This window comes from Spea bombifrons, chromosome 13 (assembly GCF_027358695.1).
Source record: "Spea bombifrons isolate aSpeBom1 chromosome 13, aSpeBom1.2.pri, whole genome shotgun sequence".
NCBI lineage: Eukaryota > Metazoa > Chordata > Amphibia > Anura > Pelobatidae > Spea > Spea bombifrons.
Window position 1 is genome coordinate 11,386,309 of NC_071099.1, and position 27,249 is coordinate 11,413,557.

Sequence of the window (27,249 nt, forward strand, 5' to 3'; positions counted from 1 at the left end):
CTCCCAACCCTGATGGGACCTCCCAGAAGACCAAACGGTCAACTGCACGAGGGTGGCATGGGTGTCAATGATATTTGGTCAAGGTTAAGATTGAAAAACACAAAAGAAAAACCGAGAAGACAATTAGGCCTTTGTTGCTCTAAGACAGATTAACAACGTTGGGTTCCATCGACATTTGTCAAGTGGTGGACATATGGTATCAAGTCAACATTTGGCTGCGCTCTTTTTTAATTGCGAATCGTCATAAAGAATGTTTCTTTGTGAAGGAACAGGCATCTGCTTACCGCGGCTCGGACAGCCATCATAGACTTACCCCACGTCTGAAACTATTTTAATGATCCGGTCGTGATTATGAAGGATGATCAGAAGGACGATTGATTTCCGCTTCTCCAAAGGAAGGCAGACAGAAGGGCTGCTTACAGATCATCGGAGGAAGCTCTTTTTATTTACCGGTAAAATAATATTCCAAGTTGTTCTGTATTCCGTTCAGAGTTTTCCCTGATGTTTGGATTCTGAGTATGCGAAACGATTTGCATAAACAGATATAAAGCTCTGGAGTCAAACTTTAAAAACTGTTCCTCCACAAAAATGTTTCGAATTAATTATGGAAGGAAAAATAAAAAAATTTATTGACAGTTATCAAAAAATTTTTAGACAACTGGTGAGTGGTGATATTTAGCATTTACTTTATAATAGGTTATGCGAGCAGCCAATATCTTTTACCCAGAATACTTTGTGATAGAATGTGGTGTAGATGTAGAAGTACAGTTAATTCTTTGCAATTGACAAAAGACACAATTGTATCAATATAAGAATGAAGTGTAGGTGTCAGTACCCAGAATCCCTTGCATTTGACGCAAGAGACCCCCGTATCTAAAGTTTAAGTGAGAAGTTTTACTTTACTGAGAGGGTGGTCGATGAGTGGAACAGCCTCCCAGCAGAAGTGGTAGAGGGTAATACAGCGAGGGGATTTAAACATGCATGGGATAGACATACGGCTCCTGAATCTAAGACGAGACCAACAACTGATTAAGGTTTGAGTCTTTACAGCAGGAGAAACGGGCGACTAGACGGGGGCCGGTTTCAGGTATTAATACACACAGCGGACTTTCATCAATCGGAGGGGTATTACTTCTGAATACTTTGTATTAGAAGCTTCGCTCCTGAGTCGCAGAAGAGACTCCACTTCTGGAATTAGGTTCTCAAACCCGGATCATAAAATGAATGTTTATATTTTCTGTTGACGTATTTCTTCTCTCCCTCCTTAAGTAAAAGATCGCGTATTCGAGGTGAAGTTGCTCCCTCTGCTGGTCTTAAAAATCAAATAAATGCTTTTAATGGCTCCACAAAAAAACCCAAGGTAACGATTTACTAAATTATGATAAAGCGCGTGAAATGTCAGAAGATTTCCTATAACTGTGTATCACATATTATATTTTAATTCATCCATTTCCATAATAAGGTTATACATCGGCTATATATATATATATATATATATATATATATATATATACAGAAAATATTTACCTAGCACCATTTCCACTAACGCACAATAAGATATGAACTGGGGAAGAACTGGTTTAAGGACATGTCGATGATGCGTCTGTTAAGGTCCGATGACTGTCTATGCCACCAGATCGTTTTAGCCGTAGCCAGGCATTACAGAGTCACTGATTGTACTTCAATTGTCTAGACATTAAGGCCACGGACCCTCACCATGGATAATGGAATTTTCTGGATTGTAGAGATCCATAAACTGTATCTACAGGAATCACAATAGCATCGTGTCATGATGCTTACTGGAGAATGTACTCAGATATGTAACTGAGATACCAGTATGTCAACTGGAATTAGGAAGGCTCCCTCTCATTGCTTCCAGCCAGTTTAAGGAATATGCTAAATTACTCCAGGGCTCCCATTCCCTGACCAATGAAGTCCCATTTCGGCAACGATACAAAAAAGTTTTCAGATGGTAGATGAGTACAGAGCAGTGATATCATCAGGAAACAGTATCTCTTTATAGGTGAACGATAATATCTAAACCAACAAAAGGGGGCAGGTGTGAGGCAGGTTCCCATTGGTTATATACATTGTAGCAAGTTCTAGGTTGAACGTTTCATTCATGGTATCTGGGTACATCAACCTCAACACATTTTTCCCATGAGGTCATCGTGTTCAGCTCAGCGCAAAGTTCGCACCTCTCTAGAACTGCTCCAAAATGGTTTCCAAATCCAACGAACGGCCAACGCCGACTCCTTATGTCGAAGGCTTCTCCTTGGATCGGTTGAGCAGGTGCTCAGCACAGATGTCCTCCAAAATGTTGAACTTTGATCCCAAGTTTTCAAAATTTCCCAAGTTGACCATGCTCCCCGCGATGGTGATCGTTTCCAGAGAACTCGCTCCAGATAATTGTCCTTCATCAGCAAATACACGCGGTTTGTAGATATCCAGGTCGGTTACATGGGTCTTCAGCTTCTGGAATGAAAAAATTGGGATAATTAATGAAACCGTAAGAAAGAATTCATATTTTATTCCTACTAGGGCATTCTTGAAATCCATTTAAATTTCTCAATAGAGTTTCCTAAATCCTGTATTTTATTATTTGTTCTTGTTAATAAATGTTGTAAATTATTACTATTATTATTATCATTATTAGTATTTTTTTATATAGCGCCATCATGTTCCGTAGCGCTGTACAATGTTTTGAATGTGTTTCCAGATTACAGTAACCGATAAATGTATTTCAGAAGATCTGATCTCCAAAAATATTATAATGAGCTTAAAAAAAAAGCAACATTTTCGTAAAAATAATAAATTATTTTAATTATGTTAAAGCTGTGAGTGTTGTTTTTTAATTTAGTCCTCACATTCCCCCCGAGCACGCTTAAGAAATCCATTGATTTTTTTATTATTATTTTATTTTGGTATTATTATTTTATTTATTTTTGACTGCGCTGGGATCATATCTTGCACATTTTCAGCGGTGAGAAATGGAATTATGCCAAACAAGGTACGGGAACCTCGTAATAACCTAGAATTGCGACACCATGTCTGACCCTGCGTGAAACCATCGCTTCGGCGGCATCCTGGGAAATCGAAACAAAGTATCCAGGTGCAAAGTGTTAAATGGTGAAGAATAAGGAGCCTTATTTGCTTGGCGGGTCACGTGATGAAGGTTTACTCTAAGCTGGGTCAGTGGCAGACATGGGTGAAGCTAGGAGCTTTGTACTCCTTTTTCTCCGCAGTGGGATAAAACACTGTGCGACAATCACAATGTAACCAATTCTGAGCAATTTATGGCTCACGCAGGGTTCATCCTGAATGTATTTTAAAATTTCACCATCATATTTAGTGTTGTTGAGGTTTCTGTCCCCTGATGGACACAGAAAAATGAGAATATATTGTCTTTTTTCCAATAGTTTAGATGATTTTGACTGCAGGAAGTGGAGGGTGCAACGAAAAATTACTTCCCCCGCAAGCAACTGAAAGAATCTTAGGCCATTCTTCTATGATGAGACATATATATATATATTTATATATATATATATACTTGCAAGAAAAATATTTGATCAGTTTTAGTTTAACAGCGTCTCCTCGTCCCAAAGCAGGACAAATGTTAGAACAAGAGGCTATAATCTAACCATGGGATAGACATACGGCTCCTGAATCTAAGACGAGACAAGGTTGGAGTTTGTACAGCAGGAGAAACTGGCAACTAGACGGGGGTCGGGTGGGGCCGATCTGCCAGCAGGTTCTACACTCATTTCTAATATGCAACCCCCCCCAAAAAAACATATATTTTAAAACTTTTGCATCTCCATGGCAGTTGTAGCTGAATTTTAACATAACGTATGCCCTACTTGTTTCAACATGGTTTCCGTCATCCTTGAAGGTCTTCTACTCATAGACTGGTTGGCAGCGGCAATGGAGTGAAGCTGTCCTCTGATGAGCTGTATAAAACAATAATAGATATATAAAGTCATTATATATTACATATACATATTATTTACTATTACTAACCTCATAAAGCTTCAAAATACTCGTTTTTACAAATAAAATAATTAATATTAATGAATTACTAATAAAAGTGAGCAAACGGATCCTCAGTGGGACATATATCTATTTCTATCCAATAAGGTCTAGAGGATACTGATCCTTGGTGTGCTCATCGATTTATATGTTTAAAACGTACAGAATTCCGGTGGGCAGTTCCACGGTCGATCAGATTAATTCTCTTCCCTCTATGATAGCTCTAGAAAAAATAAAAGATGGACAATATTAATAAAGACGTACTGAAAATGTCTCAAATTCTAATAAACGACCCATTTTTGATGACCCAATAATTAATCCAACCTCCTTATTCTTGTGTCTCAATCCCAATAATTTGGGGGTTATTTTTGTTTGTTAGAAAACCATGGCAACGTCACCCTTTTCAGATGGCCACAATTTCACCTGGATGGGACTCACCGAGTGGCGTTGGCTTGTGGCTCGATCAAAGTGACGGTTTGCGGAGTAGTAACTAGAGCGAGGCTGTCAAAATAGGAGATAAAAGCAACTCAATGAAAAATAAATATATATTTAAATATATATAATATTTAGAATTTCTCCCGGTAAACAAAGGTTAGCGTTTCCTTACCTGGAGGCTGTTGGAACGCATGACCTTCACCTTATTGTGGCCGACAACAGCCGGGCTCTGAGACGGAAAAAAAGAATGTGTTTTAGGAAAATAAATGTAAATATTTAAAACAGTCTTTTTAAATGTTTTGAAAAAATGGCAAAAAAAATGGAATAAAAAAAAAAAAGAATCTCCAATTGGAACCTTTACTTTTTATTGGAACGGTTTCTATCTACCCTTTGATCTTCCAATCATCTCACTCCATACATTTTTGAAACATGACCTTGTTTCATGCCTCGTTTTGATTTTTTTTGGCAATCAAACTTTCTCTCTACATCTTTCTGTCCGTCTTCCCTCTGTCAATTTTTACCCGAACGTCAGAAATAAAGTCGCTGTTCGGAAATCCCAGGGGCGCGGAGGACAAAAAAAAAAAAGGTTGAGTCTGCTGATTCGCTCGGCGTAAAAAAAAAGTGCAACCATTTAATTATAATTAGTCAGCGTTCACTTGTTTTCGCTCTACCTTTCACTATTAGGGATGGAAATTTATTCCGGGGCTTCCGCCACAAACCTGCAAATTTTTCACCAGTTTGCTGAGTTGTGAAATTCATTCCAAAAAGAAAAAACGTTTATTTTCTCTTATTATAGGAAAAAGACATTAAAAAAAAACACGTCTTTGGCACCTGTCAAGCTGATCATTCATGTCTACTAGGTTCCAACTGTGCCCAAGCTGTTGGCTTATATTCCCCCAAGGGTGCTGTGGTGTATACTGGTCTAAGCCCATCACAGCAGCCCCTCTGTGGTATAACAGGTAGCCAATTGCCCCTTTTGGGCAATTAGGCTTCCTGTAGAGCAACTGCTCAGTGGGCCATTAAAAGGGAGATCACTGATCTCCCCAACCAAGCCCTTACCGAAAATTACTGCAGTTTTTCGGACATGAAAAAACTGCAATACTGCACTTTTACTGCACTTTTACTGCATTTGTACTTCACTGTACTGGAGTTTTACTGCAGTTATTTTTGTAAGGAAGTACAAATGCGATAAAGCTGCAGTACATTGAAGTACAACTGTAGGTTTGCAATATAATGACGTAAAAGTGCAGTAAACGTGCAGTAAATGTGCAGTAAAAGTGCAGTATTGCAGTTTTTTCATGTCCAAAAAACTGCAGTTTTCTACAAACTGCAGTATTACTTCAGAAAAAAACTGCAGTAATTTTTCATAGAGGTTAGTCACTAACGCTATAGAAGACCCCGCCGTGTCGGTACAGCCTCCATAGCTGACTCCCGTCTGGTGAGGTACATCTTTAAAAGGCACAGCAAAGCAATATGATGTCATATGTGTGTGTGTGTCTCCTACATCAGCAGGACCAGCAGCAACATCATCGGCACCGCCCACTGACATCTGCCGGACTGCCCACCAAAACTGGCGGGACCACCCACCGACATCAGCGGGACCACCTACAAACATCAGTGGGGCCTCATGTTCACATCCGGCGAAGGAGGGTCCAGGTGGAGGTATGTATATAGATAGGAGTAGCCATCTCCACTTCCTGTCCCCCCTTTGGTGGAAGCTGATTGGCTGGGGCAGCCTTTGTAACAGTCTGTGGAACTAATTGGTCTCTTAGTTTTGGCAGATTTTGGCGCAGATCCCCGCTTCCCTGAGGTCCCCACTGATTCATTTTAAACTAAATACCTTCATAAGTTTACAAAACGCACAAAACTATAGACAGTTCTAAATAAATCAATGCATGGACTTGGGGTTCTTACCGAAAATCTCCGGGCGCTCTGCCGGTATAACGCTCCGTCCGCTTCGACGCTTCCATTCTACCAAGAAATGCAAAAGATGTGAGACCGACCGGCCTGAGATTATTAAAAATCAGCAAAAATTTCATTCAATTCTGAGACGTAAGCGTTGGGTTGAATTCTGATGATTACAAAGTGACATGTTGTGATAAACCAGGCGCCAATATTCTCTCTTTTGGGGCACAATTGGAAATCGCGTAATTTTTTTGTCTTCTTCCGGATCAACAGCGAGGTTGACCTTGATTGACTTTTTGCAACCGAAATCACCATGTTACTGTGTTAAGGGAAACTAAGGCTGCATAGGATACGTTATCATTTTGCAGGTTTTCAAAAGCATCCAAACATTGTAGCAATTTTCAAATTTTTTGAGAAATTTAGGTTTCCCGTTCCTCAATTAATGCTTTATGATCATCCTGCGGGTTCTTTGTGAAGTCGCTGACAAGGAATGTTGGGGTCACCAAGATCACCAAGATAGAGCCTTGTATTATAACCCAGTTTGAGTTAAAAGGGCCACCATGGGTGTAAAAGCTATGATGCCTACTGCCCCCTACCCATTATTTTTTGGGGACCCTTCCTTATTTTAATAGCCGTAATATAATTACTGTCCGAAAACGAACCAGGAAAATCCAAAATAAATCAAATTTTGGTCGCCCTGCATTACGTTACAGAGAAATGATATTCCAAAATGTAGAGGTTTCCAGTTTGAATTTATTGGGTCAGATCATATATTAGGAGTTAAAGACGGGGGGTTTCGGTAAAAGGCCGATAAAGGAAGGAGGCTGAATTTGCACGTCGAGAATCCGCAATGTTCCGTCTCGTAGCGATAATGACTTGTTAAGAAGGTTACAGGGATACTGACAAGTTTTTATGTGCCATAAAACGAGCCTCGTTTCAGCGTTAAAGGAAATATCGCAGCCAAATTACTTATTATCTTCAATGGTTTGCTGATCTAGAACTTCTGCTGCGAGTCGTAGGTTTTTAAATTAAAAGACTCGGATCTCTGTCGTGTCACGCGGAGAATATCAAGAAAGGGGAAATTATATCCAACTTCAGACGTCTTTTACCTTCTAAAAATAAATTTTGTTTTTAAAATGAAAAATAAATTATTATTTTTTATTATTATTTTGCTTACATTATGTCTGATTAAAAAAAAAAGAAGTTATTTTCTCCGGTGGCCAGAGATAGTAGAAGACCTTCGTTCTAGCCAGTGTTGTCCTTCAGAAACTCCTTGGGGTAAATTATTTTAATTATCTCCCAGTTGTGAGCCTTTTGTCGAAGTTACGTAAACTTTTTTTAGTCATATTGTGACCTCCTTAATCTGTTATTCCAACTGAAGAGAAGACCCCTGAGGTCCAGCGATCTAAATTGACCCAATATATCAACATTGACTCCTTGGTTAGAGTCCATTAAACAAACCAAGCCTAACCAAGGAAAAAAGTAAGTTCTCTTCAACTAACCTAGACTGAGTTGTCCAAAAAAGTTATTGTAAATGGGTTAAAGATGCTGTCCCACCTGCTCTTTTAAAGTGAATCATGATTCTTAGGATTGAATGTCCAGATCCTTCTTACAATTAATTATAAAAGTCTAAAATGTTGTTATTCATGAATTGGCCAGGAGTGTTTAATTGTCATGTGACTTAGAACCTTAAAAGGCTTAATTTGTGTGTTTTTATGTGATTGTCTTTTCCGAGGAAAGAATAAAATGAGAGGTCGGTTGATGCTCAGTTCCTTCACACACTATAGAGCGCAATTAATGGTTGCCCCAAGGATAAAAGCGTCTTTAGAGAAATATGGACCCAACGCCAAGACTGGTTTCCGAGGAGCAACTGCCCACTTGTCCATCTAGTGGACCATTTGCCCGATACGATACTTTAGGGCGACCCCGTAGCTTCTACTGCACAACATCACTGATTTAACACCAATGGCTCTATTACCTGATTTTTGGATGTAAATTCAGCCTCGTTTTCATTTAAAGTTGCTGGCCCCTAAAAAACAAGCACAAAGAGCGTGTCATCATGGAACGTAAGAGCTCTGATGAGCTACATCTTTTCTGCCTGATGGTGTAACCAGAAAGAGTGACTTATGGAAGAATAAATTGGGCATTGCAATGTATCCCTAGATGGGTTAAAACTTGATCTTTGTAGTTGTAGTTAGCTTGATCATGGCCAGTCGTCAGGTTGGATGGATATCATTGGACTGTTTGGCCGCCCATGGATAGAATGAGATTATTTGGCCAAGAATAGCATCCCAAAAGCCCCCGAGGGGTTCACACCTGACAGTCCTTGTTGCCCCCTTCTTCGTTGTACGCGATGATGGAGTTCAAGGGCTCGCTGTCTACAGGGACCATCACCTTCTTCGTTTGGAATTTACACAGAAGCAGACTGAGAGCTGCAAGAAGACGAGAGAGGATGAGAGGATGAGTCCTTAAAAACACATATGATTATTTTTAAGGTTTTAGTGGATAATAAATAATACATACCCAAGAATAGGACGATGGCCAGAAGTAGTAAAATAATGGCACTTCCACCCAGCACAGGTGGGCCGCTCATCTTTTCTACGCAAGCATCTCCATCAAGACAGTCGCATACATACACTGTGAGTTTCTGGAGCGAGGTGGTCCCTTGCCGGTCGTAGATCTCAATGTTCAAAGTATGATTTCCTTGGTGAGCGCCTTTCCGTTTCCGGATCTGGAGCGTATCCCCTAAAATATAACCGGCAGGCGTTACCAGAGTATACTGTCAGGGATTACAGATCTCGGTGAGGCCAAAACATGGCATCCATCAAAAGAAAGCAAAATATGGCAAGTCCACCTTTACCCCAGTCTCAGGTTGTCAGGGTAAATAGGCAGATACTCAGGGTCTCAGGGTGAATGGGAAGATTCAAAGAGTTTTTCCCTAGTCTTGGGGTGAATGGGGCAGATTCTCAGGGTTTTTGCCCCAATCTCAGGGTCTCAGGGTGAATGGGGCATATTCTCAGGGTTTTTACCCTGATCTCATGGTCTCAGGGTAAATTGGCAGATTCCCAGGGTATTTACACCAGTATAAACGTGAATGGGCAGATACTCAGTGTCCCGATTGGGGCTTTTCTCCCTGCTATATCACAGCTAAAATTCCTGCTTGAATACGGGTGACTTTATTCACACTATCTTTACCTCCTCACCACTAACGGTTTTCATAACGATCGCTAACGAAACCATTTGGTTTCCACTATAATCAAGTCTCTATAGTACAATCCGCCAAGAGCCGCGTTCATTTGGAGAATATGTAACGGATCGGATTGTACTTTGCAATAAATAAATAATATATAAAAGTTGGAGTTTTATAACTGAAAGACAATATATATTCTTCATTTTATACGATGACTAAGACTTTTTTTTTTTTTTTTTACTAATGATCGGAGGTTTTACATGTTACAAACAAATCCACCGGCCGAGGCGATAATGCCGAGGTTTCAGTGAGGAGCGGCCGCCTCCGCCCAGTTATTTTATTGCTGTTTATCGGCCTCTCGCTGTGAGCTCTGGCCCCGGGGGACGCTATGAATTGAAGGTTTGATGCGTACGGAGAAAATTCAATGCATTCTTACAATAACCGGATCAGCAGGTTCACTAATATGGGGCTGGTTTACTACCCGTCATCTGAAAAGTAACTGTTACCAGCTGTCAGAAGGCAGATGAATGGAATTTACACAATCTCTAGAAGAATGTGAGATCATTTCTGAGCAACTGGAACATGTTATACAAAGAATATAAATACAAGGAAGAGGCTCCAGATACCTGGGAGTATGTTTAGTTCATCAACAGTTGCTTTATATAAATATATATACATTGTACATATCTGAATATTAAATATATGCACACTACCGCTCAAAAGTTTGGGGTCACATATCTTATATAAAACTTGTCTTATATAAAATAAGATGAAATGGACCAGAAATCCAGCGCAGACGGGGTTAATGTTATAAATGACTATTGTAGCTGGAAACGGCTGATTTTTTATGGAATCTCTTCATAGATGTACAGAGGCCCTTTATCACTCCCATCACTCCTGTGTCCCAATGGCCCTTTATCACTCCCATCACTCCTGTGTCCCAATCTCACTTTATCACTCCCATCACTCCTGTGTCCCAATCGCACTTTATCACTCCCATCACTCCTGTGTCCCAATGGCCCTTTATCACTCCCATCACTCCTGTGTTCCAAGTGAATATCACCACATAAAAGTGGGTTTTATCCCGTCTATTTTTTGCCCCTTACCACTATTTGCGATCAGCTCTAAATGCTTTGCTTCATAGTCTTTGTCTAGAACATCAAAGTGAAACGGCCCAGAGTATGGATCCAAATCCTTGTCGATGACCAATGCTGAGATGAGGGCCTCCTCCTCGTTGTAACATGTGGTCAAGTATGGACTCTCCAACCTGGGAACATTATCGTTGATATCTTTGAGGCTAATAAACAATGTGGCCGTGCCCGTCATTGAGGGGACCCCTAGAAAAAAAAGTGAATAAAGGGTTAAGAGTTAGTGCTGCCTTACAACAAGATAATGGAGGAATATTTCTCCAAAAAGAAAATGGGTGATGGTTTCTTGGGTTACAAAGTTTAGACATAAAGGAAATGTGTCGCTATAAAGATTAGGGTTGCAGGACGTGGGTCATCCAGATGTTTAGGTAACTGGTAGAACCTTTTCTAGAGTATTGGGGTGCAGGATGAGTTGGGTTGAAGCTCTATACAGACTACCAAACACATCTCAACTTATGGAAATATCTAGACATTTCATGACACGTCTCGATGTTCTTTGAGAAAATGGACAGGACACGGTTATAACACACGCTCACCGTCATCGACGGCCAGAACCTTCACAACGTAGTTGCTGTTAGTCACGTATTCTGACTCTCTGTCCATCTGTGCTTTGGCTGTTATCACTCCAGTATCTTCGTTCATGGACAGCCACCCAGCCGTGTCATTCTCTATAACATACCTGACAAACAAGATGCGGGTAAAGTCACATAAATTGTCCTTGAGGCTAAATGTTTTCTTAGAAAATGTTATTTAAAAAACTCAAACAGGGACAAGAGGCATGCGTAAATTAGCTTTACTCTGGAAGAGAGTTTCCACAGACATTTCTTTATTTAAGTCAGACTGTTGGATATAGAAATCTGAGCCCTCCCGGTTGTTGGAAACCTCTTGGTAGACCGACCACATGGTGGTGGTATCCAATATGTTTCCATCTTATGATGAACCCTCAAGATACCTACTTAATTTTATTTGGTTTTGCCAAATCCATATCCTTGGCTTCCACTTTTCCCAACACAGTCCCGCTCTCCATGGAATGTTCCTGCATTGAAATGGTTATCTTATCCGGAATGAACAGCGGGGGGTCGTTCACATCGAGAACATCCACCACCACAGATTTAGTGGCTTCCTCCATCAACTTTGCAATTTGGTTTTTGCCGTTATCTAATTGCCACAATCCTGTCAGGGTCTTCTTCAGTATTTTGCAGCTATGCAGAGGCTCTTCGTTGACCACCTGAACAGAGAGTTGGCATTGGGAGATCTTCTCATAATCCAGTGGCTACGGAAACCAAAACGAGACATATATTCATAATGATGTACGCGATGATACAAAATGCCTAGAATTTGCCCACAATTCCACCTTGGCCACCCAGATGCTACCCACAATTATTCTGTTGCACCGTATTACTATATAACACCTTATCCTTATACTGATATTCTACATCTTTAGTCTGTGTTCCATTATATCATCTGTTCGGTGGCTTCTAAACAAAAATTCAGAATGGCTCCTCCAAGCTCCTCCTGACAAGGCCGCCATCATGGAGGTGCAGCCAGGATAGCTACAAGGGACCAGCCTCTGAAAGGAGGCATGAAGCTATTTACATTTATCAACAGAATCTATGCTATTAACAACCATAAATATACAAATTGAATGTATTTAAACTTGTGGTTCTTATAAGATATGGTTGACATCAACAGGAATCTGAGTTGCTTAATTCCCGGCGGTGGGTCCCTCTCAATCAATAGAAGCCATAATTTATCTGTTTGAAATAAACTCCACACTTCTGTCATCTTCGCTAGGATTTGATGGGTGGCCATGACAGCGTCTTTAAGGACTTGCAATCTTCACAATCTCTCATTTTGAAAACTGATTAGGTGGCTGATCCATCACTGTTATACAGTCGGCTACACCCGGGATCTCACCAGCCTCTCCTTACTCGGGGGGAAATGATAGATTACCCGCCGTGAAACTCAGCCAACATTCGCTTCTATGAGCCGCAGTGAAGAAAACCACATCTGTCCTTAAAAGTGGTCATTTTTCATTCACAATTAGGCCCGTTAACCCCCCAAATTCCTGCGGAAATTCCTGCGGATTTTTATACTTTTTTTAATATAATGTATAATTAGAATAAATATTATAATCATAAATACAAAAAATTATATTAATTATAATTAGAAATAAAATAAATATTGGCATTTATAATATTAAAATATTTACAGCAAAGCAAAAAACAGGCGGTGAATAATAACTGTTATCAGGAGAAAAAAATGATGTAATAGGACTATCCAAAAATGTGTCAAGGTCGTCGGCCAGGGGCTTCATGTTGGCTACACATGACATTTTTTCCTACTATGGTGCTAAGAAATCAAGTTTTAAGCCTCGTCGACCCAGATACAAAGTTGAATACATGGCCTGTTTGATTGTATCATGTATACATGGACAGACCATTGACCCTTGCATTGGATTATATTGGGTCAAACACATATAGTCCTAAAGTCCTATCACTTTTGAGGGTCCTAATGGTATTTGGGGCAAATGCATCCAGTTGTGTTCCCCAACAACCTACCCTTCTTCTCCCATCCCCCTCTCGGTATCTGTGTCTTCAATTCTTTTTACCTTTACGACAGTAAGGAGACCTTCGTTGGTCTTGGGATCTGTCATTATTTGGAAGTTTCCATCATCGTTCCCCGAGACGAGTTTGTAGACGGCCCGCCATCCAGGTGTGTAAGGCGTGTCGCCATCGCTGACTCCAAACCTTAGGATGGTCACGTTGACCTCGCGCTCTGGGACCTCCGTTTGGAGCTATGGGTGAGAATAGATTAGGGGCACAAACCAGGGCATTTCAGGCAAATTTTCCCCTCCTTTCCCATGATCCTTCGGTGCAGAGTACACTGGATCCTATCGTTCACCAATGCAGCAAGAAATAACGGGGGACGGGAAATTTTTAATGGAATGTGACTATTCTCCTGTTTCTAAAATCAACACATATTGAGTTCTATTAGAGAAGAAAATTTCCTCTCCGCCGGGGGAATTCTGTTAAAATGAACAAACTGCGGATCAGCGTGACACAAAATGACGGTGAGACAGCTCATTAATTAAACATGGCGTTATTGTGTTTGGTGAGCATCCACACGCTGGGGAAAAAACGCAGTTCGCTTAACAAATCCCCGTTAATTAATCAGAGAGCAAACAGAAGCTGAAATAACCGGTTATTATTTTGTGTCACTGGAAAAAAACTCTGTCGGGTATTCGAGATCGAGCGACGTACCTGCGACGAACTCCACTGCGGAGAATGGTTATTCCGATCCAAGACCGTGACCCGAACCTCGCATTGACTGCTCTGCTGGATTTCTGCTCCGTTGTCTTTGGCTTCAATGACCAATTTGTAGTTTTTATTCCTCTGTCAAAGAGTTATTAGCAGGAAAATCTAATTTTTTTTTTAAAATGATGATGGTGATGATGTCATTTTTAAGTAAATTTTCCAAAAACATCGTAGACTCTTATTAAACATTCCGAGGGAAGGAAGTGGGCGTTTGGTAACAAAATATAAATGACTCATACGAGTCGTGGAAAGCTACAAGTTCTAGAGTTTGTATAAAATTTTGGAGTTTATTTTATAAGAATTTCCAAATAAAAAAATAAAATTCAGCAGGGAAATAAAATTTCACAACTGCCAAGGTGAAGATCGCCTTCCATAAAAATGCTGATTCTTTGTGACAATAGAACTAAGGGTTACAAGATTCCATAACCTTTTAATGTATCATTTAACAAAAAAAATGAAGAAAAAAATCTTGTGTTCTAATATTCTCATTAGGAATTCTAAGAGAGCAAAACAAACATATAAAGCACTTAATTTAACCCAAAATACCACTAGGTACCCCATTAATCCCCCTCCCGGTAGATAGTTTGGGATGGAACCCAGCCGCGACCTGTCGTGCCACTGACGCACCAACGGGGACGTAGATGAAGAAATGTTCTGTGTACATTTTTAGAAAAAAAGGGACAATAGTATATAAAAAATAAAAATGCCCGTTCCTTTAAGGAGGTAAAAATCTATCTTAATGATCCTAGATTTAAGAAAAGAGACGGAATTTTATTTTAGCAAATGGTTTAGCTGTTGCCGTAGTGACGATAGAAGAGAGTAAGGCGGCACCTCGTAATCCAGGCATCCTTTAAATGAGATGAATCCCTTCTCCCTGTCGACGGTGAACTCGGTCTCAGAGTCTGCGGGCGTTTGGGATACGATCCGATAATCCACCCTGGAGTTAAGGCTTCCTTCTTCGTCCAAGTCGTAGGCGAGTACCGTATAGACCGTGTACCCTGAAACGCAAGCCAAGCTTAGTCACCCTGGTAACAAACAATGTTTCATATTTCTTTTCTAGGGGGGTCCAAAGTAAGTACCCTAAAACATTAATATATATTAGAAACATAGACCCTGCCGGCAGATCGGCCCCATTCTGCCCATCTAGTCCCTCTTTTTTTTTCCTGCTATAAAGACTTAAACCTTAATCAGTCGTTGGTCTCGTCTTAAATCCAGGAGCCATATGCCTGTCCCATGTATGTTTCATATCCTCACTATATTACCCTTTTGCTGGGAGGCTCTTCCACTTATCTACCACCTTCTCAGTAGACAAGGAAAAAATGTAGAGGGCGGGCACTTTTTTTAAGTGGTCTTTGATTTAAACCATTTTTATTATTCATCTACAAATCTTTATATCGGCAAAACTGCGGGACCCTTCATAACCCCGTACAAATTTCAAATAATGTTGTGAGCTCTCAAGTATAACTTTAGCTTTATTAAAATAATTAGATTTTTGATTAATTATTATTTTTTTTTTTTTTTATTACTAATATTGTCTTATTATTTTTTTAATAAATATTATTTTATTATAAAATAGCTACGATTCATTTCTAATAGGGTGAAAGAGGGTTAAGGCAGCATTTGTCTTAAAAAAATATATATATATTTTTAAGAAGAAACTTTTGTAAATGTTTAGAAACACCTTTTGTTGAGCTACAAGAGTTCAGCTTTCGGCTCACGGAAATAATTTGGTATTTTGTTAAATCAACATGAAAAAAAAAAACAAATCAAAGACACCTTCAACCGGCTGGAAGATGACACGAAGGGCGTTGAGGTATTTGTATGTCGACTGATAATTTGTATCATAAAAAAGGGATATTTTTTAAAAAAAGTAGTCATCGCTGCATCAGGTAGCAATTAAATCGCGGGGAAAGCGTGTGGAAGTGCGCGCGAGGCTGGCGGTGCAATTAGCAGCTAGCTGGGGAGAGCTGCCGGGGTGACCCAGCGGAGCGGCAAGCAGATGGCGCGTTCTGTACCTTGGATAACGCTTTCATTAACCGAGACTTCATAAGACTTTTTGCTGAACTGCGGAGCGTTGTCATTAATGTCCAGGATCTTCAGCTGAATCCCTAGTTTGGTCCCCACTTGAAGGGAGGTTTTGTTGATGGCGTTGAATTTCCACTGCGAGGGGAGGGGAAAAAAAAAGGAGAAAAAAAGAAAAAAAAGTTTTCCGACAATTTTTACAGACGGTGCAATTAAAATGCGACTGGGGCAGAAAGTAAGCGACGGCTGGATGAGACGAGAGCGGCGCCGGGGGTAGCAGCTGGTAGGGGGGGAGCTTACGGCAGATGGAGAGTTATCAGAAATTATCTGAGGAAAGGAGATCAAATAATAAGAGAGAGAGAGAAACAATAACGGCAAACGGTCCGCTGTCTCGCTGCAAAGGAGAATCGCATTAACGCCAATGTGGGTAGTTCTCTAATGTTGTTCCCAACAGCAGCCTGTAACTGCTTGAGCACAGGTGGATTGTTTCTGTCACTAACATGGGCAGATCAGTCATGAACCTAGAGGCTGTGGGTTATATTACTGTATACAGCTCTGAGGGGTTATATTACTGTATACAGTGCTAGGGGAGGTGTTACTGTATAGCACGGGGGGCAGGGCCGGCCTTAGGGGTGTGCGACCTGTGCAACCGCACAGGGCACCATGGTAGCAGGGGCGCCTGCCTGGGACTTAACTTGAAACATCGTTTTTTTTGTTTTGTTTAAATAAAGTTTAAAAAAAACCGATGCTTTAATCTAAGTCCCGGGCAGGGGCGCCGAGCGGTTGCTCGAGAAGTTCTCAGCAGCCGCTCGGCGCCCCTTACTCTCCGTGACTCCGTCTCGGTGCCGGCGTCTCATGTTGAGCGCCGGACTATTCCGGCGCTCAACATGAAATGCCGGCACCGCGGCAGAGCGAGAAGACGGATGCCTCCCGCTCTCACCGCAGGACTCCGGCGACAAGGTAAGGGGGGGTGTAGTTCGAAGGGGCAGAGGGGGGGTATAGTTCGAAGGGGCAGACGGGGGGTATAGTTCGAAGGGGCAGAGGGGGGGTACAGTTCGAAGGGGCAGAGGGGGGGTATAGTTTGAAGGGGCAGAGGGGGGGTAGTTTGAGGGGGGGTAGTTTGAAGGGGCAGAGAGGGGGGCGCCAGAGGAGTAGTCCGCACAGGGTGCCACAACGCCTAAGGCCGGCTCTGACAGGGGGGGGGATGTTTCTGTGTACAGCGCTGGGATTTATACTCAAGGAGAAAAATATTTATTTCCGTGGGACTTCCCTTTAATAAACAGTTAAGGCAGGAAGGTGATTATGTGACATGGGTCATAAGGGTATTTACTATTTTGTTGGATTTAGTACATCGGGGTCAGGTTCATTGCCTTCTATATAATCCTCAGACAGTGGACTCACGTGGAACATTTTTGTTTGTTCAAAATCGACTTTTCGATGCACATAAATAGATCCATCATCTTCGTTAATGTGGAAAAGCCCCTTGGGGTCTTCGTCCACACCTTTCCCCGTCAGCCTGTACCTCATTTGATAGTCTTCTTCCACTTTCACCTGCCGGACATGGATGAAGAAGAGAGACCATTAATGGCTGTGACTTGTGACCCCTCTCTAAACAGAAATACATTTAAATATGACCACATGGAAGAGAATGTTTGAACAACTAATTCCTTATAACCCACAGAGATCTTGACTTGCAAATACAGAACAAAAGTGGAATTGTTTCGTCTTGTGTCCTTTGTTACGGACTTGAAAGGAACATCATTGTTTTGGTTCAAGTTGTGGCTATTGGTGGGCTATGAGAACTTCACTGGGGTTCCACCACATTCTACAAGGGTAGAGTGATAAATATGATAGACTGTTACAGAAGTTTGGGGGTTACCCAGAGATGTTTGGGTGACATTGACAAGGTCAACAAAGGCATTGTTGGCCTCAAGTCCCAAACCAGGATTGTCCTATTGACCATGGAACCACAACAATAGAACGCGTACCTCAACAGAATTATGGCATTTCTTGTAGAATTGGGTTATAGAGGGAATGTAACTTTTTTCAGGAGGAAATGGTTCAACTTGGTACCTACTAAGCTGGGGTCATGGATACAGCTCATGAATGGTGAAATACCTTCCAGTTCTGAGTGATTATGGACACTACGGTGTTAATGGTGAATTATATCTATATGGAAATGTATCACCTGATACCTCCAGGCACCCTCCAAAATCATTTTACTTGCGGGTGATAAACGGCTTTTAAATCAGCAAACGTTCCGTCATGAATTTTCTGATGTTGCAAGAGAGGTAATAAAATTTGAAAAATTTTTGTTTTTTATTTTTTACATTTCCATTGAAAATAACATTTTCTGAAGAACAGGAGAAAATTTGATTTATGGCCAAACAAGGAGTATGTTTCCCTGTAGGCTCTTTCAAGGTGTGTCAGATCCAGGGAGTAAATAACGCCTACTCCGGTAAATGCCTTCTTAACCCGTTAAAAAAAAAAACAGAAAATGACTCTGTATAGAATGTAGGAATAAGTAGAAAGAGGGGTTCTAAGAGGATTCAAACATTTTGGGGTAGAGCTGATAGACCGTCTGCTTTGGGTTTTTTTTGTACTTTAAGTCATCTGCTAATCTTAACAGAGTCTACATTTTACAGTTCAGTGCAGTGAATAAACCTATAAAGCTGTGTTTTCATGTTCTAAAAAGTTACATATATGTATCCATACCAGGGAATTCTCAGATTTTGGCCCCGGAGATTCCGGGTAAAGCGTCTCCGGGTCACTGCAGGAAACTCCAGGTCGCAGGAGCGACTTTACGGCTCGTCCCATTCCCCCTCCAACAATTACATGTATCCCGCCATGTCAGCGGGACCACCCACTGAATCAGCGGGACCTTCCAGGCATGTATGTATGAGATGACCATTCTATGTGTTTATTACCCCCAGTGTACTGGGCATGGGCTTAGAAGGTTGAGGTTTGTCAGGGGCAGCATTTTAGCTAAAAGGGCTGGTGGCTGAAGAGCAGAGCTGTTAATTGCCCCAGCTTTGATGCCTGTTTTCTGGGGTCTTTCATTTCAGCTCTTAAAGGAACCCCATGCGCGTCTTCGTAAGGTAGGCGGAAAAGAGGTGAACAGGACTGACCGTGCCTATGAGCTTTGGGTAAGGACCGGGCAGTTCTTCTTCCAACTCAAACGTGTCGATGACCCAGGCTCGCTTTCCACGGTGCAGAGATTTCTGCTGAAAGACGAGAAGACAAAATATGAGACCTCTTACCAAAACAACCTCCAATTAGCTCTCCAATTGGACTAATACAGGGGGTTGGTTTTAGTGACCAAAATGATGGACAATGATGGACAATATTTTGAAAACCAGTTTGGAGAGTGATTTACATGTCATAGTGAGGTATTTGCTAATATGTGTTCTATGTTCTGACAAAATGCATCTGATTTACATGGAAACCAGAATGACCAGTCTGTTCAGATTCATAAAGGTGACTTATGAGACCTCATCCCCAAAAACAAAGAAAAAATAAAGAGAATTTCAATCCTATGAAAGGGAATACACAGCAACAACGTACTAAAGGAGGACACCGAGAACGATTCATGTTAAGCAGATAAATCCCATGGTAAGCTTCTACTTCCTACATTATAGAAGAAGATCACTTAGAGGTCTCGCCGTCCTCTCTGTCCTTCACAGACTGTGACAGATCTCTATGGTGCTTTTCTATCAGGGACTGGCTCAGCCCACCAGGGACAGCAAGGCCACCAGGTTCTCCAAATAGGAAGCGGAAAGACCGAAGAGGACTTATCTCCCAACCAAGAATTGTAACACAAGATCACCAACCATGGATACAACATGGACGAAAAACAGTACCCATCACTTCCTCTTTAACAAACAGAAACCGGTGTGACCTGTAATATTTACGCCTTTTACCCTTTGGCCAATTGGCAGTTCTACGAAACCAATCACTTCGTTATACCGAAGGCCTAATGACCTCCCATTTTTGGACAATTTCCATGAAAATGAGCCTCGCTGAGAACAAACTGACACTTTTTAACTCCGATAAAATGATTCATTTTACTTCTTCGCTGTTAACCAATCGCCGTGATCTATGGCATTTTGTGACACAGCTTTGTTAGATATTTAACAAGTAGGTCAATCGGTCTTTTGAGGAATGGCTCTTCCAGCCAACCTCTAGGAACATTCCTGATACCGCTCAACCCATATTCAGACTAAAATATATATTTTTTCATTTTTATTTTTTTTTACCGGTTAGAAGCGCTAAAAAAAACCCCTCAAATTTCTAAAGAAAACAACATTTATATATAAAAAAAATCATAGAATGTGACACCCGTATTAATCTATTAATTGATAGTCTGCCTACAGGCAGGGGATACGTTTTCATTGGTAATGTCTTTGATGATACTTTGTGACTAATGCTTTCCATTATCGTGCACAGACCATTCAAGGGGTTAATTAGGGGATTCAGCAGCGGGGGGGGGGCACAGGGTGGATTATAAATACGGAGGGAACACTAATTAGAATTGATTAGAGAGGGGTCATCCTGCCACAGAAAGAGATGATAAATATTGAATATAGATTAGTATCTACGAGCCGAGGGTTTGGAGTTCGTGGTCTGTGATGTTGTAACGACTAAAATTAATTAGGATTTTCATGGAACGGAAGTGCCCGGCGTGGACGCTCAGCAGTGCTGTAAATAACTTTCGCTGCGCCAGAGATTGAATGACTGTATCTATATATCGGGTTTCGAGTTGGCAAACGCCGTATATAGAGTTAGATAGAAACAAAGAAATAGTGAATTATTTAAATTTTATTCATTAAAAACCATACCACCCAAATGTCTGCTTTTACGTAAGGTAGTCCCTCTATTGTTCCCAAAACCCAAGTTTCCCTCTTTCCTCTACTGATGCCCCCTTTCATCCCTTGTGTTTTTTTCCTCCTCAGTACCCTTTTTTCTCCCCTGATTCCCCTTGCTACTCCCATGATGCATCTCTTTCCTCCCCTGCAGCCCCTCTTTCCACTCCTGATGCTGTCTTTCCTCCCCTGGTGCCCCCTCTTTCGCCACCTCCGATCCACCTCTTTCCTCCCCTGGTGCCCCTCTCTTCTAGTAGCTCTTTGACCATTCAAAGCATTGGGGGTATTAATGGGGGGTATTAATGGGGGGTATTAATGTGAAGCTATTTATTGAGCTTCCATTCCTCAAAAGTTACTGACATTCCTCCAAAATGTCACAACACGGACCATCAACCCTGCCGGACTCAGGAGTCCACATCGCTCACTTTATCCTAAAAAAAAACAGTCTTGATCTGTGAGATGGGGAGGAAAAAAACTTAATATTTCCTTTTGACACCCAAATAAAGAACCTAAGCTAATGAAGATTTGCTTTAGTGACCAAAATCTGGTCTGAAGAGCTTGCAATCTGTCAAACAGCCCTCTCCCAGTATAGATTTATCCTGAAGTCTTAACCAATGAACTCCCAGAATGCAGGGGGGGGCGACCTTGGGGATAAATATTGTTTGCTTTGGCCTACGGCAAGGGTTTCCACGTCACCAAGAGCCTTAGGCAGTAACCTGGGTTATTTCATAATCATTCTGTTAGCGGCGACATGTTAATCCTGTCACTGAATAAATTCATGTCTTCTCTCACATTAACACGCGAACGTGTCTGAACGTAGGGCGACCGCAATATTTAAAGCCCAAACTTCAGGTGAAAAGTTCAGGTGTCGAGAGGATGGCAAGATGATTTATGGTGTGAATAGCGAGATTTAGGGTGTGCGCTGGTTTCATTTTTAATTATTTATTATAAATTCTGCTTAGAAATGTAACTCTAGAAATCGTAGATTTATTTTTTAAAATATTATATATATTTATTTGTATATAATCTATAATTCCGATGTTATTAAATTGGTCTAAACCACAGAATGAGGGAGAAAAAAAATCTGTTTTTAGCATTTAATTTACATATTATTTTTACGAATATTTATATATATATTAATTAAATATTAACTTTCTCAGTATATAAGCCTTTCAACACATCTCAATGAGTGCTACCTATCTCTGGTGTTTAGAACACACTTTCCCATCATGCATTTGACCCCCCCCCTTCCTTATTGGTTGCTTATAACAGCGTATCACTGCAGAGCTTAGCGGGGTGCCCAAAATACCCCTTGGCGTAAAAACTTTCCATGGCAGGCTGGATTTTTCACTATAAAATCCAATAAATCCGTTTAAAAAAATATAAAATGACAATTTATGGTTAATTTCTATTTAAAATAATATTCGATTATTATTTTTATTAATTATATTAATTCTATAAAATGAATCTGATTACATTGTTTATCAGCGCACGTCCAACACACAGGGCAGCACGTACCTTGAGACTGTGTTTCCGTCCCGCGTGGCGGCCGGTGGATTTTTCATACTGCGTTGACGACCCGACGTATATCATCTAGAAAAAAAATACATAATATAAGCGGAATTTTGTTATTACAGACCCTTTTTCCCCGAGATCTCAGGGGTCAGTTGGAAAACATGGAACCATAAAATATAGATTGGGTTCTACTACATGTTTGTACTTTAATGTATAGATGATATACTGTATCAAGTATATTAATTATTTTTTTATATTATATATCCATAAAATGTATTTCATTCAATATATTGTGAATCCTTAAACATTGCATTTTCCGTCATTTATACTGATATTGCATACGTTGACTTGAATGTTTTCCAGAAAATCATTAAGAATTTATTGAGAATGTCCGGAACTTTCTGCACGTCTGATATTTTATAATGTACACATGTCGTGTATTCATAAGACCTCATGCGTTCTTTGATTCTACTGAATACAACCTTATAGATTCCGTTGCATACACTCCAGACCAACACCAGGTCGATTCACTAAGGTCCGAATCGTTACAAAGTTACTGGCCTCAACACAGAAGAACTTGATATCACTCAATTAAAGTCAACTCAAACAGTAGCACATATTTTTCACAATGTCCGACACGACAGACCCAACTGCCGGAGACTCATAATGTCCAACACAACAGAGCTAGGTTCAATATCAAGTCATGTTCTTGTGAATATGTTATGAAGTTGATACCAGTTTTGGGGCCTCCATAGAAAAAACAGTTTTCTGGAATTCCGAGGTATCTTCATCAGATAGAAAGACGAGACCTCTGAGGTGTTGATGGTATATTAAAGGAATCAAGTTCAACTAAAGACTCGCCTTCTCTTTCCATCTGAAACCTCTGAAGTTCAGAAGGACTTTTTCTATGGTGGCCCAAAAAACTTATCAACTTCAAAACCTGTTCACGAGAACTACATGTTGAGCCTAGATCTGTCGTGTTGGACATATGAGTCTACAACAGTTGGGTCTGTTGTGTCGGACATTATGAGTCTACAACAGTTGGGTCTGTCGTGTCGGACATTTGGGTCTGTCACTCAAGTCTGTCAGTTGAGTCATCATTTGAGTCTGAGTTGAGTCTGAGTGGTAGCAATGGTCACCTTCTCTTGATGAGTCATTTGGATTTTATCGAGCTGGAGACTCTTGTTAACCTGATTTATATGTCATTTGCCACCCAGTTGCCACAATGTGCCGGAACCGCCTCATCTCCAGTCCTATAAATGAGTTGACCTGAAATTATTTCAGGTTGTGTTGAGCTGCCAATTAACTTCACTATCATGAATAGATACATTGTCCAGTTTCAGTCAGCCAAGTCAAGGTGGACGATGTAACTCATCTCAACTCAACTTGAGTCATACATTTTATACATTAAACGAAAGGGTTCTAGACCGCAATTCTGCAAACCGACAGCATATGCAGCTCCAGTAAGCGCTCCTTCAAGACCAGCATTTACAAACGCCACTTCAAAAGAGAAAGAATGCTGATTCTAGAAGGAAAAAATACACCACATTGATTGCTCTGCTATTCCAGGTGATTTAAGGTGCTAAGAACGAGCGGTCGGGAACGGAGATTACAGACACGCTTTTGGATGAGGGAATGTTTATTCTAGCGCCTGTATGTTATGCATTAAACATTAGCCTCGCCTGTGAAGTTGCTGATTACAGGAGCTAACACTCTTATCTTCAGCAATTGGCTCTTAGGTTCTGTTGGGGTCTGTTGGCGTCTTCTTCAATCAAGACAGTGTGATGACAAATAATTAAATGGGGACACAAAGTCCTACTTGATTATGAAAAAGGATCTTCAAACTTATCAGCCATGCCGACAATAAAACTAGATCTAAGGGCTGAACGGAAACATATATTTTCAGCAGATAAGAGATATAAAGCCTGTATATTTTGCCCTTTTTTCCACCTGCTCCAAGAGCTCAAGCCTTACATGGTCCTTGGCCCTGTCTTAACGTCATGTAGCCTCACCACCTCCCCTTGAAGGCTGTTCCACTTACACAACTCCTTTGCTTTAAATTAACACTTAAAAAAAATACTCAGAAATACTTCTTAAACCCAGAATTCTAAATTAATCTGAAAATTCTAGGAAGATTTTTTCTCTCTCTCTCTCCTAATCAGCAAATTCCTACGATGTTTATTTTTATCTTGAGTCTCACGTTCTCTTTTATATTAAAGTTTTATACATAAAACAAGCCTAAGGGGACATGAACCTTCTGCTGCTTTTGTAACAAACGCCGGCCATTGTTCGAATGACACAGAATAACGAATGATATCATTTGACGATTGCCAGAAGGCTGTGTCAATAGCCAAAAACAACCCGACGTTCTGGATTTCTTCTCCATTGCATCTGAAGTTACCCCAAATGAGTTCTGGAGTAATTCTTGATACATATTGCTGTTAATAATTGCATTTGTTGGGATTCTAAGTCATTGGAGACATCTTCTGTCCCAAATAAATTTACTGTAGGTATTTATGGGTCATCTGCTAGACTTTCTCCAGGGACAGCTGGGGTCATCTTGGGTCCTACAATGAAACCGGGAAGACCCAGTCCTTAGGGGGTGGCGTGAAGCCAAACGGGGTCCAACTCCAAACAGGGTGGCAAAGTGTGAATTCATAAAGGGATCCAAAACACACAGTTATGCGCAGAGACACACACTTATACCCCAACAACTCACACATATTATGCGGATAAATACACATACATACAACTCATACACACACACAGGCATCAGTATAGTATGTCTCGCTGTGACCTTGCAGAGTTTTTAAATCGGCCCCACAGGGCATTTCTTCCACCTGACAAGAACCAACTCAACAAGGTGGAAAGCCTGCGGTGAAAAGCAGCATGTCCTCTAAGTTTCACCCGGCATGTCAGAACATGAAGGTTTAGTGTCCTGTCCTCCTTACAAGGGTTAAATCCCGAAACCGCTTCTCTTAACCTCCGGCGGTGGTAATTAAGGGGCATCAAGGAAAGGAAGAGGGGCACAGAGATTTGGGATAGGCATGGGGGGGCAGAAGGGGCACAGGTGCTTGGGAGAGGGACTGGCCAAACTAAACAGGATACTTGGTAGGTACGCATTACCTTTGAACGCTCCTATCTGCAACACCCACAGGGGTTTTGCTGTTGATAAAGCCGTGATTCCCAGCCTGCTATCCTCCCAAAATATGCCGGGTGCAGCAGGGGACCCCGGCACGCTAATAAAAGGACAGTAATAGGAGAAGATTTTGTTCTCGGTGGGACTCGTAACTTCTGTCTCTTCAAAAGCCAGAAGCGATTGTCACCTCGGTAATGTAGATGGTCTCTCCCACCCCTCTCCTCCCAGATACTGCCTTTTACCCCTGGGAAGGGTAATATTTCCCACTTAACATTAGCTTTTTAGATTATTTTTAACCTGAATTAATTTATATACAGTATATAAACTTTGTCAACTTTGTTCATTTACCATTCATACATTTAGAAGAAGATACCATGTTTCTTTAGAATATGTCACATATGTGTTACATTCCAATAAAATGCTTGTAAAAATTCTTTACGCGTTTTCAGATTACAAAAATATCTTTCAAATGTCTTGGATTTTTCTTAAACCAGCGTGAATATAATATAATATAATATATACTAATTATATGTCCTGATGGGGTAACAGCCTCTGCACTTATTGATAAAGTTATCAATAATCTCTGATCTATAAGCCTGGCTCAATTCTTTCAGCAAGCCTCAGATCTTCCAGAAAATTATCCTCAAATCTAAGGAATTAACCCAAAAAACACTCCAAAATGGAGAATCCCAATCTCCCCTACTCAATTTCAAATCTTCAGGAAGTATATAAATTAAATGTTTAAAACGTAAGCAATTAACCACACAAAGCCCCCAAAATGGGGGATTTCAATCTCCCCTACCCAATTTCCAATCTTCAGGAAAACTATCCAGTAATGTTTAAATGTAAACAATTAACCCCCAAAAAAGCCACAAAAATGGCAAATTTCAGTCTCCACTACCCAATTTAAAATTTTCAATTATCCAGAAGAGCTGGGGTTTTTTTGGAATGTAAGCAATTAACCCAAAATGGGGAATTATTTCATACATTAGCTGGTCCAGCAAGCTCCACGCCTCATCATTGCAGAAAACACAAAAGCCTTAGAGTGCTAGCGAGTGGTCAAGGCACCACTTTCCAGTGGGTTCAGCTTGGAATTTGCAAATTAAAACACAAATTCAGAAGAGTTTTTTTCTACCATTGAATTTTTAATAATTTGTGTTTTTTTTTTCTCCCCCCCAAATAAAAGAGTAATATTAAAATTTGCTTTCTTACCAAAATCAAAAGCAAATTGAGCTTCATGATAATCCTCCCCATGTCCAAGGTGAATGTCCGTGAGTCGAGAGGGCGAGAGGGTGTAATGTAACTTGGTTTGCAACCTCACACCCCATACAACATTCCTTCCATGTGTGTGCAAGACTTCAGCTTACACTACACACAAGAACACGTATGCTAATTACCTGTGCCGGAGGACATCAAACTTCAACGTTATGACATTTTTTTTATTTTATTTTTTTAGGTTTCTGAGATGTATTATCTTGGGAAAGCTTGTCCTCTCTTCCAAAAAAAATAGATTCAAAAGCAGTGAGAAATTTTAACTTCTCTCTATATGCATTTATTTAATTTTATTGTTTTATTGTTTTATTTTTTTATTTTATTTATTTATTTTAATTTAGGAATTTTTTTTTACTTAATTTATTTTTGGTTCTATCCAAAACACAATATGTTTTTTTTTAATTTTATTTTATTT

The 27,249-nt window shown here is 40.5% G+C and overlaps 1 protein-coding gene across 1 annotated transcript; it reads right to left on the minus strand.

Annotated features, from left to right (window-relative positions):
- Window positions 1-1,832: 1,832 nt before the first annotated feature.
- Window positions 1,833-26,862, minus strand: LOC128471491 (cadherin-like protein 26). The gene is made up of 20 exons (XM_053453440.1): window positions 26,775-26,862; window positions 22,427-22,501; window positions 19,175-19,270; window positions 17,448-17,597; window positions 16,040-16,184; window positions 14,856-15,022; window positions 13,971-14,102; window positions 13,319-13,504; window positions 11,664-11,980; window positions 11,244-11,386; window positions 10,666-10,896; window positions 8,893-9,114; window positions 8,686-8,801; window positions 8,348-8,398; window positions 6,379-6,435; window positions 4,637-4,693; window positions 4,468-4,530; window positions 4,193-4,252; window positions 3,861-3,950; window positions 1,833-2,475 (listed from the first exon to the last, which is right to left on the minus strand). The coding sequence occupies exons 1-20, from the start codon at window positions 26,814-26,816 to the stop codon at window positions 2,257-2,259; spliced, it is 2,619 nt and encodes an 872-aa protein (XP_053309415.1). The 5' UTR covers window positions 26,817-26,862; the 3' UTR covers window positions 1,833-2,256.
- Window positions 26,863-27,249: the final 387 nt, after the last annotated feature.

Excerpts from the sequence above, each read along its gene's own strand:
- LOC128471491 (XM_053453440.1), bottom strand. The coding sequence starts at position 26,816 with ATGGGGAGGATTATCATGAAGCTCAATTTGCTTTTGATTTTG. Across the intron at positions 15,023-16,039 it reads TAATGAAAGCGTTATCCAAG|GGTACACGGTCTATACGGTA; the intron begins GTACAGAACGCG and ends CTTGCGTTTCAG. Across the intron at positions 6,436-8,347 it reads AATTTACATCCAAAAATCAG|AATGGAAGCGTCGAAGCGGA; the intron begins GTAATAGAGCCA and ends ATTTCTTGGTAG.